Genomic DNA, 14290 nt, shown 5'->3' with positions numbered 1-14290 from the left:
GATAGGGACAGCAAATAGCTTAGTAGTGTAGAATTAGGGAGGGATTTGGTAGTCTAAATCATAAACATAATGTGAATCAAAAATACTTTCACCCCAATTTCTAGGGTTACCTGGTACTATCAAGTTCTAAGCCTTTTTTAGGGGTTTTTTGTGGTAATAAGATTGCTTCTTGGCTTCCCTCATTCCTGTTTTCAGCTTTCTTGAGTTTACCGAATCAGTTTTCATTCATCTATCAGCTTTCTAGTGTCCAAAATGCTGATGCTATTGTCTCCTTTACCATGCTTGCTGTTCTTGTGAGTTTATGCCATTAAAAAAATGCCATTTTTGTTATTTTACTGAGTTTCAGAAGAGAGTAGAAGTGTGTGCTCAACCTCCATTCTTAACTCAAGATCAGAATGTGCTAAATCACATTCCAAAATTGCCCTCCCAGCCCCCCAAAAATGGCTGGAACACTTTACACTCTAGCACCACAGCAAGAACATATCCACTTACCCTTGCCAATAATCTGTATTCTCAAAATTCCCCAATCTGGTTAGATAAACTATCTCGTTATTTAAATTTGCATTCCCCTGATTGCTACTGAGGTTTAGCATAATTTTATATGTTTATTGGCTCTTTTTGTTTCCTCTTCTATGAATAACTGTTCATATAACTTACCCATTTTTCTAGTAAGTACTGAAGGGTATCAGAACACACTACCCAAAATACCCCATTTTGGCATATTGATTGAGCTGAAGGCAATTGAGAAAAAAAATATATAGGAAGGGCTCTCTGACCCTTCTTTCTACCTAAAGCAGGGAATAAAATTTCCCATGAGAAAGGTGCCCTCCCTGTAGCAGGAAGAGAAGAACATTCTTATCACTAGAGACAGGGGCTGAAATCAAGATCAGTCTGCATAAACAAACCTACTAAAATAATCCTTGTCTTTCATTAGTTCTTCCCATATATTCCCTAGTCACTTTCCAACAATTTATCATCCCAAGCCCGAACCTCTTTTTTCTGCCATGTCAGTCTCCACAATTTATCATTCTTTGTTAAAACGGTATGTAAGCTCTCAAGCCTATCTGCTTATTTGGGCTTTCATTTCTTATATATGAAGGCCTCCATGTATATGTAAAAATATTAACAACAAAATTGTATGTTCTGCTCCTGTTAACCTGTTTTTGTAAGTTTAATTGTAGGCCCAGCCACAGAACCTAAGAGGGTAGAGAAAATGACTTTCCTCCCCATAGTAGTTTACTTTTTTCTTATTGAATAGTTTTTATCCATTGATTTGAAATGTCATGTTTATTAACTACTAATGGCTAATTTGGGTATTTTTGGTTTCTGGAGTCTCTATTCTTGCCCATCAATTTGACATCTGATTTATTACCAGCTTTTCAAAACTGCTCTTCATATAGGAAATATCCTTGCAAGAAATTAAATGGGAATTTGTTAACAGCATAAAAAATACCAATTAGAGATTGAAATAAAATGTCCACTTTAATACTGATCACACAAATGTTTACATTTATCCCAAAATTATGAGGACAACTTGTGCATGTCACATTCATATTACTATCCATATAAGAACAACTATACATAACCATTTATTTACCTATACCAGGATAACATACAATGTTTTGTTTAAGACTTCTCAGTTAAAAGGAAACACTAAATAAGGAAAATGAATTTCCAAAGATTCAATTATTAACAATAAAATAAAAATTACTTCCAAATGTCTTACATTTTGACAACTTTGAATTATACTTACATGCTATCATTTCCAAAAAACATAAATTACAAGGGTCACTGTCAGGGTGATATATATATATATATTTTTAAAGCTTCTTTTAAAATATGCTATTATGCTTTAACATCATTTGATTTATTCTTGGCACATGTGGCATCTTGGAAAGTAAAAATACACTTGCCAATTTTATGTTATTGTGCAGGTATAAGAGAAAGCACAGTTTGGGAGGCAGGCAGACCTGTGTTCAATTACCAGCTTTGTCCAAAGTTGTGTTGTATGAGGCTGGTCAATTACTACTTGGCCCTGGGGCCAGGATTAAATTAAATAATGCACACTTTGAAATTCTTAGCATGGGCACTAAATGGACGATAGATGCTTTCCTCTATTTATTTATATTGAAGTAATAGTAAAATATCATAGTCTTATGTTTTGGTACAATCTGAAAAACTGAAAAAAAAATTAAAAATAAAATGAATGTGTTTTGAAAAATTGTACTTTTAGAAATAAAGCCTTCATCAGGCTTAAATATTTCTCAATAAAAGTTAGTGCCTAGTATACCCTGATTTAAAAAAAAAGTATGATAGAATGGTCAATGGTTAAGGACTTTTGGTTTTCTTTTGTGCTACTGATATAAAAATAATGGCTATATTTAAGGCTCATTAAGTGATTATTTGTAGTTGCCCTGAACCAAATTTATATTCTTTATGTTGCACTATCAACTGAAACAGACCTACTGCCTTGAATGACTATCATAGAGAAACACCCATGATATTCTACATTTGAACAATCATGGCCTCCTTACTGATTTTAAGTAAAGGTTCATTTGGTCGCATGCGGCAGTACAGCTTGTCTGTGATTAAGGATGATTCTTATATACACAATCACAAACCCCTTTCTAATGCTAAATACCTGGTGTTTGGAAGATCTAAGATTCCTGAAAATTAAATTGAAATTGTCATAGGGAAAAGCCTACTGTAGACAGCAACGCTTCCATCCCTGTCTTGAGTCTTTTTCTTTCCTACCCTGACCACCTAATAAATCATCCTTTTAAAATCTCACTCAAAAACCCCTCCTCCAGGAATCTTACCCTAATCAAATTTCACATTCCCTCCATTTATGTCCTGACACTCGTGTGTAATTTGTATCAACTTGAATCTGCATATAATATTATACATATTTTGTTTGCCTTCTACTTCCAGCTAGGATGTAGTCTCTTTGACTTTTTAAGCTTCCACAGTGTTTAGCGCAATGCTGTGCATGCATGTATGTGACTGTGTGTGTATGCATTTGGGCGTGTGTGCACGTGTGTGTTGAGTGAATCAAAGACTAAAGAACCTGGGTGGGTGTAGGGTAGAAAAAGTTTCATAGTTTTTCAGAAATCAATTGCTGGACCTTCCTAAAACTGAAAATCTGATTTCCAAAGCTATTTCAGTTTGGTCTTGGACATGTCAATAATAAAAAGGCAGTGAGAAGACTTTTTTAAAAACCTTTATGAAGTATTTCAAAAGGTTTTTAAATAAATTATTAAGAGCACCAAACCAAACATTTTACTAAACAGTGGTATAATCTTTCCTATAACTTTAAAAATGTAGACTTCATTTCACTCAAGACAAAGAATACTGAATAGGAATAGGTGTTGTGAATCAGGATTAAAAAGGCAATTCACTCTAAGTCAATATCTAATGCACATTTTGCAATTAATTTGAAAAGCCTTCAGTGGTACAAATGTATGTTATGTTAAGTAAAAGAAGGGTTTAGATCAGGATGTTGTAGATCTCTATAGTTGTTTTGATACTATAAAATATGACATATACTGAAGCTGCTATCTCACAGAAAAATTTTGTTTATCATAGCTGTTAATATTAAAATAGGATATAATAAAAATTCTCAATGTGTATATTTTTCAGGTTTGCCTGACAGTGTCCTTTTAAGAAATCTGACAATTTGTAGTTAGATTACAGACATTTGAATTTCACTTTTATGACTGAAAATATTACACATACATAATAACAACAATATATAACATCTTTTTACTGAAGCACTCTGCAATTTACATTTAAAGCTTTGCAATAAAACAAAATTCATTGTACTTTTGTAAGTAAAATAACACAACATATAATGTATACAATAATTACATTAAGAATAAATAAAATGAAGCATAAAAATTCTGTATCATAATAATGGATTGTTTTAGCTGTCATTCTAAATCTTAGTTTATATGTTTGTATTGAGTTCTAATGTATTTTAAACCCAAGAACCTTTACTTTTAAATAATATACTAAAAATATCAAGTTTGGAGTATAAACGAAACACTCTTTATGTCCTTTTTCTAGGTCATCTAGGAAATAAAATAAGACAAATGGTGGGCAAGGACAGTTCTCCTACTACAAAATGCCTCCTTGCTTCTCCATATATTTTTATGTCACTTCTAGGGCAAATATTACAAGATGACAGCTTTGGCAGATTATAATTGTACTTAAGAGGTTTATTATTTGGAAGAAAGAAAACAATTAAACTAAGAACTTTCTTTTTTGGCTTATTCATTCTCAACCTTTTGTTTCTCTAATATACAACAGTAGTATAATAGCACTTTTTGAAATGCTGACCGTGAATCATTTTAATCAGCACAAAGTGAATTTGAGTAATTTATAGAGTTACTCTAAATAGGTCATCAGTATAGGTACTAGGGTGAGGTCCTAGAATTTGTTACACGTAGGGCTAAACTTGCAAGAGATCGCATGGCAAAAGTAGAAACTTTGTGACATATCCCGGCTTTTGCAATATAGTTAGAAGCCAACCGAAAAAGCCTTTCAGCACCAAAGGTATTGAAGTGCCCAGGAAGCACCTTCTCTACCAGACCTCTGTCCACTAGTTCTATCAGACGTTCGCAGGTTCCAACATAGTCACTTATCCTGCTGTATGGGAGCCAATCAATCAGTGATCCATCATACACAACGTCTCCACTGAAGAGGATCTTTCGGTCTTTGTCATGTAAGCAAATACTGCCCCTGGAGTGACCAGGCATGTGCATAACAGTGAGCTGTCTGTCACCAAGGTTGATTACATCCCCTACAAATGGAAACAGAGTTTACAGATAAACATGTTGCATATATGACTTCAATTACCTAAAGCACAGAACATTACATTGTTTCAAAGAGGTTGGGAAGGGTGACACTTACTTTACTTTTATTTTAAAAATATCTTATTTTTTAATGATTTAAAAATAAGTTGCCTATATTTCATTTCTGTTGCTTGTGAGACCAGAGTTTGCTAAAGTGAGTACTGTGAACACTGTTTCTGCAGGTTGCTATGATACATGAGAAGAAGAAAAGAAGATTCTGTGGTCAAATAATTTCAGAAACTCTTCCAAGAAAATTGAGCAGTATTCTTTTCTGCAAGCCTTCTCAGAGCTTTTAATATGCTAATGTATATTGTGATATATATGAGGGAGATATGGTTGTACACTTTCTCAAATTCATTTGACCACAATGCTTTTCTTTTTCAGAACATCCATCTGAATTCATGAATGCTGCTCTAGTGAACATTATATTTTTGCCCCTTGTTTTGTCGCCTGTGGGAACTAAGGCTTGAGAAATTGGTACAAATGATGATGCTCTGGTGGTTGCCATTTCTGTGAGTAATAAACTGTCCTTAGTGTCTGTCTCAGGAACCTCATGTCTCCTGTCAGAATCCATGAAACTGGCAGACTAACTTACTAACTTGCAAGGGGGGTAAAATCTCATGCCCCTCCCAGTTATTTGATAGTGGGAGGAAACTGAGCTATCTAAGTGCAAAACTGCTATTTTACTGGTTTAAATAAGTACTAACCTATGTAAAGCATCATAACTGCTATCTCCAGTGCAAATACAACACAAAGAAAAAAATCAAAGAAAGACAGTTACAAAGTTAATAGAAGAATTAAAGTGTAATAATCAGGATTTATTAAACACTAAAGAATACAATAAAGAAGGAACAGAGGGATAATTAAGACATGAGATATAGAAAACAACAAAATGGCAGACCTAATGCAACTAAATCAATAATTACATTAAATATGCGTGGGATAAATACTCTACTCAAAGGCAGAAATTATTAGCCTAGATTTTAAAAAGCAAGACATATGTCAATCTATATAAGAAGAACCGTAAGGTCAAAGACAAAAATTGGTTTGAAAAAGTTATATATAACATATAAATATTAATTATAAGGGAACTAGAATAGCTATGTTAATATGAGATAAAGTAAGGGTTATTACTAGAGAAAAAGGTACATTATATGAAGATATACATTAGGTCAATACATTAAAAAGTAAAAGTTATAAATGTATATGTACCAGCAACAGAGACTAAAAGATGTTTTATCTAAACACTGAAAAAGATAACACTATCAAGAGAAATTAAAGACCTTAACAAAAGGAGAGATACTGCATGTCCATTCACTGGAAGACTCAAAATTGTTAAGATAATAATTAAATTCAATTTTTCTATAGCTGCAATGTCTAATAGAACTTTCTGAGATTACCAAAATATTCTGTATCAACGCTGTCCAATATGGTACCACTAGCTACATGTTGCTAATAGCACTTGATATAAGGCTAGTGTAACTAAGAAACTAAAATTTTAATTTCAATTTTAATTTCAATTTGTATTTAGATAGTCACATGTGGCTAATGGCTTCCGTAATGGTCAGTGTAGATCTATAGACTCAACAGCATCTCAATCAAAATGCTGGAGGTTTTTTTAAGAAATTTAAAATCTGACTCTAAAATTTATATAGAAATGCAAATGACCTAGAATAGCCAAAACAGTTTTGAAAAAGAGGTACAGAGTTGAAAGACTTACACTACCTAATTTTAAGAATTATAATAAAGTTACCATAATCAAGACAGCATGGTGCTGGCTATATAATATACATAATTAATGGAAGAGTCCAAAAAGGGACACTTACATATATGGTCAATGGATTTTTGACAAAGGTATCAATCAAGATAATTCAGTGGGTAAAAGGATAGTCTTTTCAACAAATTGGACTGGGGCACTTTGGGTATCCATGTGCAAACAAACAAGCAAAACAACTCTCAACCTTTACGTCACAATATTAACAAAAATTAATTCAAAATGGATCACAAACCTAAATGTGAGAGCTTCTAGAAAAAAATCTTTGTGATCTTGGGCTAGACACAGAGGTCTTATATAGACATAAAAAAAACCCATAAAACATAAGGATAAATGACTAATTCGACTTCATCCAAGTTATAAAGTTTCTTGCTTCAAAGAACACTATGAAGAAAATGAAAAGGCAAGCCACACACTAAGAAAAAATATTCACAAATTGCATATTTGATAAAGGACTTGAATTCAGAATACATAAAGATCTTATACCACAATAATCAGAAAACAAAAATTCAATTTTTAAAAAGGAGAAAAGATTTTAATACATCATTTAACAAAGAAGATATTTGAATAGCAAATAAGTACCTGAAAATATGTTCAACATCATTAGTCATTAGGGAAATGCAAATTAAACCACAGTGAAATACCACTACATACTCACTAGAATGGTTAAAATCAAAATTACTTACAAAATCAAGTGCCAACAAAGATGCAGAGAAACTGGAACCTTATATACTGCAGTTGGGAATGTAAAATGGTATAATTACTTTGAAAAACAGTCTGGCACTGTCTTAAAAAATTAGCATACACTTACTATAAGACCCAGCAATTCTGTTCCTAGGTATCTATCAAGGGAAATGAAAACATGTATCCACACAAAGATGTATATGCAAATGTTCATGGTAGCATTATTCATAACAGCCCCAGACTAGAAAGATTCAAATTTCCTTCAACAGGTAAATAGGTATGTTATACCCATAAATGGATTATTTCTAGGCAATGGAAAGGAAAAAATGATTAATAAATACAACAACGTGGATGAATCTCCAAAACATCATGCCAAATAAAAGAAGATGGACACAAAGGCTACACATTATACATGGGTGGCAGAAGTAGATTTACAGTTGTATATGAAAGTTTATTCTTGTATTATTATTTATTAATTACTGTGTTATTTCCATATAAACAACTGTTAACCTACTTTTGCCCACCCCTGTATAACTGCATTTGTAGACACTTTTCAGAAAAAATAAACTGTAATAACACAAAACAGATCAATGGGGCCAGACTGGGAGCAGAGATTGTCCTGGACTTGTCTTGAATCCCAATAATTACATTGAGATGGGATCAGACACTCCCCAATTTTCCAGCATTCCAGTCATAAGGGGCCAGATTCCTTTACAGGATAATTGTTCCAGATTTAAGGTGCCTCTGGGGAATCACAAACCACTGCCACTTACTGTATGATTGGCAGGTAAAGAAATTATAGCTAAATTGACTTAATAATCAGTTGGAGACTGATTGTTTAGTAAGTATATAGAAAGGAGGAGAGTGAGGGAAGTTTAATTCTAGAAAAGAAGCTTTGGAGAATTATCAATGTAGAATCTTACTGATCTTCGGTTATGTCAAGGTGATATTCAAAATATTCAGCAACAGAAAAGACATAAGTGCCCACCTATCAACAGATACCAACTGTAAGCAATTGATAAGGCCATAGTGGTTGAATATCATTAGATCTGCCATTACCCTGTGGCTTCATAAATGCCTTCCATATGCTTATAATGCTCACATAATATTAACAAAGCTTTCTTACATGAACCAGAACTGCCCATGAAATGTACACACACACACACACACAACCCTTCTAAGCACGCTTGTTAACCAGATTCCAGCCATACTGGAGTTCTCTTGGCTTCTCTTAATACCCTTTCTTATCTTGACATCCCCAACCTTTTACTTTTATTTCATTTTAACCAAAGAAGTATATGTACATATTTCAAATAAAATATTCCAGAAGGTCTTAAATGTAAGAAAAAGTTCTTTGACCCATTCCGGCTCTGTGTCCAATCCTGCTCCCAAGAGGCAACCACTTTTAACAGTTTTAGCTATTTTTTTTCTGGTAGTTGCCTCTACTAAATGTAGTTATCTTTAAATGATGTTTAGACTCTATTTCCTGATTTACCAACAGGTAAACTGTACTGATTTCATTCCATGTATTACCATTTCTTGGTTTTCAAATTTTAGATATTATCTGATGACTTCCACTAAGAAATATAAGGATTTTTAGCTCTCTTTAATCCTCTCTCTCCACCCACGACCACCATACATGTATACATTTCTCATCTTCTCATCCTCCAAAACAGTAAGATTCAACTCTTCCAATGTGGAGCCCTCTATGCCTGGAGTACTATCATTGTCAGACTGTAATACTTCGCTGTCATTCTGATTTTTTCTTTCAGTTTTCTCTGGTTTTAGCTCTCTTGTATTCCATGCCTTCCACTTGGTTTACTCCCTTGTTTTGAAGGGAATAAATAGGATAAAGGTATATCTGAGTAGATTCTTAAGTAACAGCATGTAGGGAATACTTTTTTTGAGACTATGGTCATTAGTGGAATGGATGTAGAATTCTAGGTTGGAAATCAATTTTATTCAAATAAGGCATAGCACTTCTTTTCTAGCTCCAAAAGCATTATGACCTCTATAGATAACCTTTTTTAAGTTTCTGGAAGCTTGATTCCCAGTATTCTGAAATTTTACAATAATGGACCTTGGGTTGGATGTGTTTTCACCCATTTTGCTGGGAACTCTGGGTCCATTCAATCTGGAAATTTACATCCCTTAGCTGTGGAACATTTTCTTGAATTACCTGTACTGTGCTTTCTTTTCCTCTGCTTTCTTTAATTCTATCTGTGCTCCTATTATTCCAGTGTTGAATTTTCTAAACTGATCCTTTACTGGTTCTTTCCCAATTTTCATTTTGCCTATCTGCTCTTCTTGTAAGTTTTCAACATTATCTTCTGGATCTTCTACTAAGTTTTTTGGACATTTTAAGAGCCCTTTGTGTGTGTGTGTGTATTGTTCTGTCTGTTGCTTATTTTGAAAGCGTCCTATTGTCTCTTGGATATCTTGAATGCAATATCTTCTGTAGTCCCCTGATGATATTGATAGTCCTACCCTCTCAAGTTGCTTCATGCTATCTGTTTTAGTATTTTATCCTCCTTAGAGATTTCCCCAGATTTTTCATGCTCGGTTGCCTGTTTAAGAGTAGGGGAAGAAAAGGCTACTTGAAACACAAGCATGGGGCCTAGTGACCTACAGGATTCACTGTAGAAAGATCAAGCCAAGCATTAATTAAAGATCAGCATCTTAGTTCTTTCTCTATGTCTGGCAGGATATCTCAGATAAGATTCTTTTATATCTCCTCCGGAGGGTGGGGTGGGGGGTAAAAGCCTGGCTTTTCTGGGAACTAGTAGGGATACACACACATCCCTCCTATTCTCTGTTCTGAGCCTCTGCACTCAATAGTACTTGGCATCCCTCAATCAAGAAACCTGTTTTACTCTCTCCAGAGAACAAACTAACTGGGTGGGCATTCACTTACAAATAAGGGTTGTAGAGTTTTAACAGCTTTTTAAATGGCTTTCAACCAATTCTACTTATTTTAGTAGTAATCTTCCCTTTGCCCCCACTAAGGTACCAGCTATTGCTAATTCCTTACAAGGCTCCTGCAGTGCAAACTGGATCATCTCTTGATTTCCCATTGCTGGAATAGGATAAAACTGCTAACTCAGTCATCATATTTAGTACTCTCCAGCATTCGAAACAGTTCCTCAGTCAGGCTGGATTTATACTTAAAGTGAGCAAACCATGGTCCCTTTATAGTAGTCTTAGTGGGGTTTTCTTGGAAGGGAGTCAAATGTGTTTGTTCAATCAGCTACCTTTCTGTAATCTTTTCATTTTAATTGTCCCCAAATGATTCAAGTCCACCTGAAACAACTGCTCTAATACAAAAGTAGGTTTAAAGTTGTGAGTTTGCAAAACATAGTCTTTATTATTACTATTTATTGTATTATTTTCCATATGAACAACTGTAACCTACTTTTGCCCCACCCTGTAAGTTGATGACTCTAGGCAAATTGTTTAAATATGTATAATAAGAGCCAAAATGCCTGCACTTCGTATCACTTGAATATTGTCAAAAATAGGCAAAAGGTGTGCCCATTCAAGAAGACTGTACTATATCAATCGAAGGTTTATTGCTATCTTATTATAGGAAGATACTATTTCACTAGTAGTAGAGCGAGTTGTTTTTCCATCAAAGATGACGCACTGTATGATGATCTCTCCTTGTCCCTCATTTATAAGTCAGCTTTTGCATTACTAATACAGTTTACAGATTTATGTTTCCCCAATACCGATGATCATCAATTCACTTAAATGAAATGTAATAAAATAATGACTGTAGCTTTCTTATGTTCTAACCAAAACAATGAAGACTTTATGCTGTTCGGGTGTGTGCTGTTGATGTGCGTGTGTAACTGTGTATGCATTTATAATATAAATATTTTATATCTCCTTCCAGGCATCAGGATTATGATAATAGCAAGTTAGCAGACCACACCATTCAAAAGAGACAGGAAATTAATATTCCCCAGAAAAGAGAAAATTAGATACTACTCAAGAGTGTGAGGCATTCAACTCTAAAAACACACACAAAAAAACCCTCTTGATTTAACACAGTATTATCACCTTCAAAGTGTTTAGTTTTCTTTTCACACCTTCAAAGGCTTAAAGCACCACACAGGTAGCTTGTAGGCCCCTTGCAGTTCCAAAATGCTTTAATTATAATTATAAAGCTATAATTCTTCCATCAACTGGTATTCAGGAAACCTGGATTCTAGTCCCAGCTCTTTTCCAAAGTGGCTGTGTCCATGTGGCTATTCAGGGCTGCTGGGACCATTCATCCATAAAACAGTTATTTCCATCACTCTTTCACCACTGATTTTCTATTTCTGGCAGAGAGCAAACGTAAATAAAAGTAATTTATTCATTTAAACAATTTAAATATATTTTAAATACTAATGTCAATATTTTTTGGTTTGGATGCCAGAAAAATTTAGTCTGAATACCTGTCAACTGCATGGAAATCTTACCTCTAAAAGTATTAATTTTATCAAGCTATATAGTAATTAAAAGTACATTTAATGTAATGTCCTTTTACATTACTATATATTAAACAAATTTACATTAAATGTACTTTTCTTTCATCTCAAGTTGTTAGGTAACATAAGACTCGCATCTAAACCAGGTTTTTTAAAAAATCTTTAATGAAATCTTTAAATTTTTAATGAAAATACTTTTTGGGTGGGGTATGAGGTATAGAACGTGCTTTCTGTTTTTTTATATTTCAAGTGATCAGGACCTCATCTGTAAGATAAAATGAATTTTGTAAAATATTTCATTATTTGTCATACTGGTCAGTCATAAAGTGAGCCTTACTGTACTGCAGCAACTGGATTTTTCTACCTCATCGAAGAATGTTTTCACAAATTAAAGTGGCAATAAAAATGGTTTCAAGAATAGAACAGAAAAAAACGGGTTTCACATTCTACTCAGAATTACCAAAATGTATTTACGGGGTAGGATTTATATATGATCTGCATGCTTTGATCTGTTGTGCCTTGGTTCAAATCCTAGCTTTTGCCAGTCTTGCTCTGTATGCTCTGGGCATGCCATTTAATTGGGGGTCCACCGGCTCACTTCAAATGTGTTGCGAGGATAAAGTGAAGTCAACAAAAGTATTTTAAAAAGAATAAAGGAAATTAACATGCAAATATTGCTCCTGTGTAATTCGCTCAATTATTTAAGTACCTGCATGGGGTTGGGAGGACTGGGGACCTACTCTTATTCCATCAGTTTCTCTCTAAACCCCATCCTATCTTTCACAGAGCAAAAGAGGCCCAAGGATAACCTATACATTAGCCCATGGAAATAAGCTCCGTATTAATCTTTCTCAGGCCTTGTTTTCAACCAGACTGGGTATCTGTCATAGTGTAGACTCAAGACACATTCTACTTTTTGTGTACCCTATGGAGATTTTCCTCTGGTGAGGCCACATCAAGAACAGAAATCTATCTGGATGAGGAGGAGGCTCTAGCAGACGGGAACCACAGTTCTCTAATGGCTTTCTAAGCCTACAGGTGGGGACTGCTCACAGTCGATGGTCACGGAGCAGGTGAAATCAGCAGCCCTCAAAAGCACAAAGCATCACATGCACTCTGTGAGGCATCATTCTTTAAACGTCGTCTCGCTGGAAAAGCGCCTGGAAATGTCAGACAGGGTTTCGGGAAAAGAATGGAAAATTCCTGGTCAGAAGTGCAGCGCTACCGTACCTTACACGGGAAACTGACTAGGGGTGGGGCCGGCTTTCATTCGAGAACCCAGCGTTGCCACTCGGTGCCAGAGCTGGTCTCCGGTAGGGAAGGCTGCGATGGCCCCGGTTCTGGTAGAGTGGGCTTTTACTCAGGGACGGGAGGGGGGGGAAGTGGCGTTTCTGCGATGCGACAAGCCCCGTACAGTCACGCACATCTGCAACATGCATCCCTTGGGCAGTTTCTTCCCAATCCCCTCCCTTAATGAGAAAGCGCGGCCCGTGAGGGCCCATTACCATCCTGCAGGATGAGGCTGGGCTGCACCGCCTGCACTCGGAACTGCCTGGCCCTCCAGCCGGGGCTGGGCGCCCGCACCACCTCACTGTCGGACAGCCAGGTCACGGTCTCAAAGTTGTCCCCGCGAGCCAGTGCCTCGGCCTCGGCATGGTGCACGGCCACCCGGTCAAACTGGTAAAGGCCGCCGGAGTGGTCGAAGTGCACGTGGGTGGCCACGGCCAGCAACGGCCTGCAGGCCGCGTCCTCTTTGGCCCCGCCGTCCTGCAGGAGGCCGGAGGAGTACAGGTACTCGGGCAGGCTGCGCAGCCCCAGGCCCGTGTCGATCACCACGTCCTGCTCGGAGCCGCGCACCAGCCAGATATTGGCGCGGTTGCCCGACTCGTAGAAGCGTTCTTGAATCCAGAAGACGCCGTCGCCCAGGGACTTGTGGGCGTACCACTCGAGCGCCGACATGCTGGGCAGGGGTGCGGCTGGGGGCGCGGAGGTGGGCGTGTGTGCCTCCAGCAGGCTGTCCGGACTCGAGGTGCGGCGGCGGCGTGGGGCGACCTGCCCGCAGCCCAGGAGGAGGCGCAGAGCGAGGAGGAGGCGGGGATGGGATGGTGCGAGGAGCGGGAGGAGGGTGGGGAGAACTAGGAGGAGGAAGGGACGCGGAGACGCTGCCCGGAACGTCCGCCCGCACTCTCCCGCCGGGGCGCAGAGAGCAGAGGCTGCCCTGCCCACACCGGGGCGCCCGAGCTGTCGCAGCCTCCGTAGCCGCAGCGCGAGGGCGTGTGAACGCGGGGGCCAGCGCAGCCGACCGCAGAGCTAGGAGGCGACACTCCCCCACCGAGGGGGCTCGGACTGCAGAGGCGCAGCGCCAGACGCGGGATGCACCTGGCCCGCCCACCCGCCGCGCGCGGGCTGCGCACTCCCACCGGCGCAGAGGGCCGGACCCAGCGGGCTGGCGGACTACGGCGCCCGCCAAGGGCTAAAAAGCGTTCTGCCCAGCGGGCGGGGCC

General features: G+C 37.6%; 1 protein-coding gene across 1 annotated transcript; it reads right to left on the bottom strand.

Moving 5' to 3' along the window:
* Positions 1-1465: 1465 nt before the first annotated feature.
* MBLAC2 (metallo-beta-lactamase domain containing 2) lies at positions 1466-14189 on the bottom strand. Its single transcript, XM_081132779.1, has 2 exons — positions 13292-14189; positions 1466-4801 (listed from the first exon to the last, which is right to left on the bottom strand). Exons 1-2 carry the CDS (start codon positions 13743-13745, stop codon positions 4416-4418), a joined length of 840 nt encoding a protein of 279 aa, XP_080988905.1. The 5' UTR covers positions 13746-14189; the 3' UTR covers positions 1466-4415.
* Positions 14190-14290: the final 101 nt, after the last annotated feature.

The sequence above is a fragment of the Miniopterus schreibersii genome (genome assembly GCF_964146895.1).
Source record: "Miniopterus schreibersii genome assembly, chromosome: 3".
NCBI classification, from domain to species: domain Eukaryota; kingdom Metazoa; phylum Chordata; class Mammalia; order Chiroptera; family Miniopteridae; genus Miniopterus; species Miniopterus schreibersii.
Note: the sequence above shows the minus strand (reverse complement) of the source record. Positions and strands in the feature narration are given on the sequence as shown.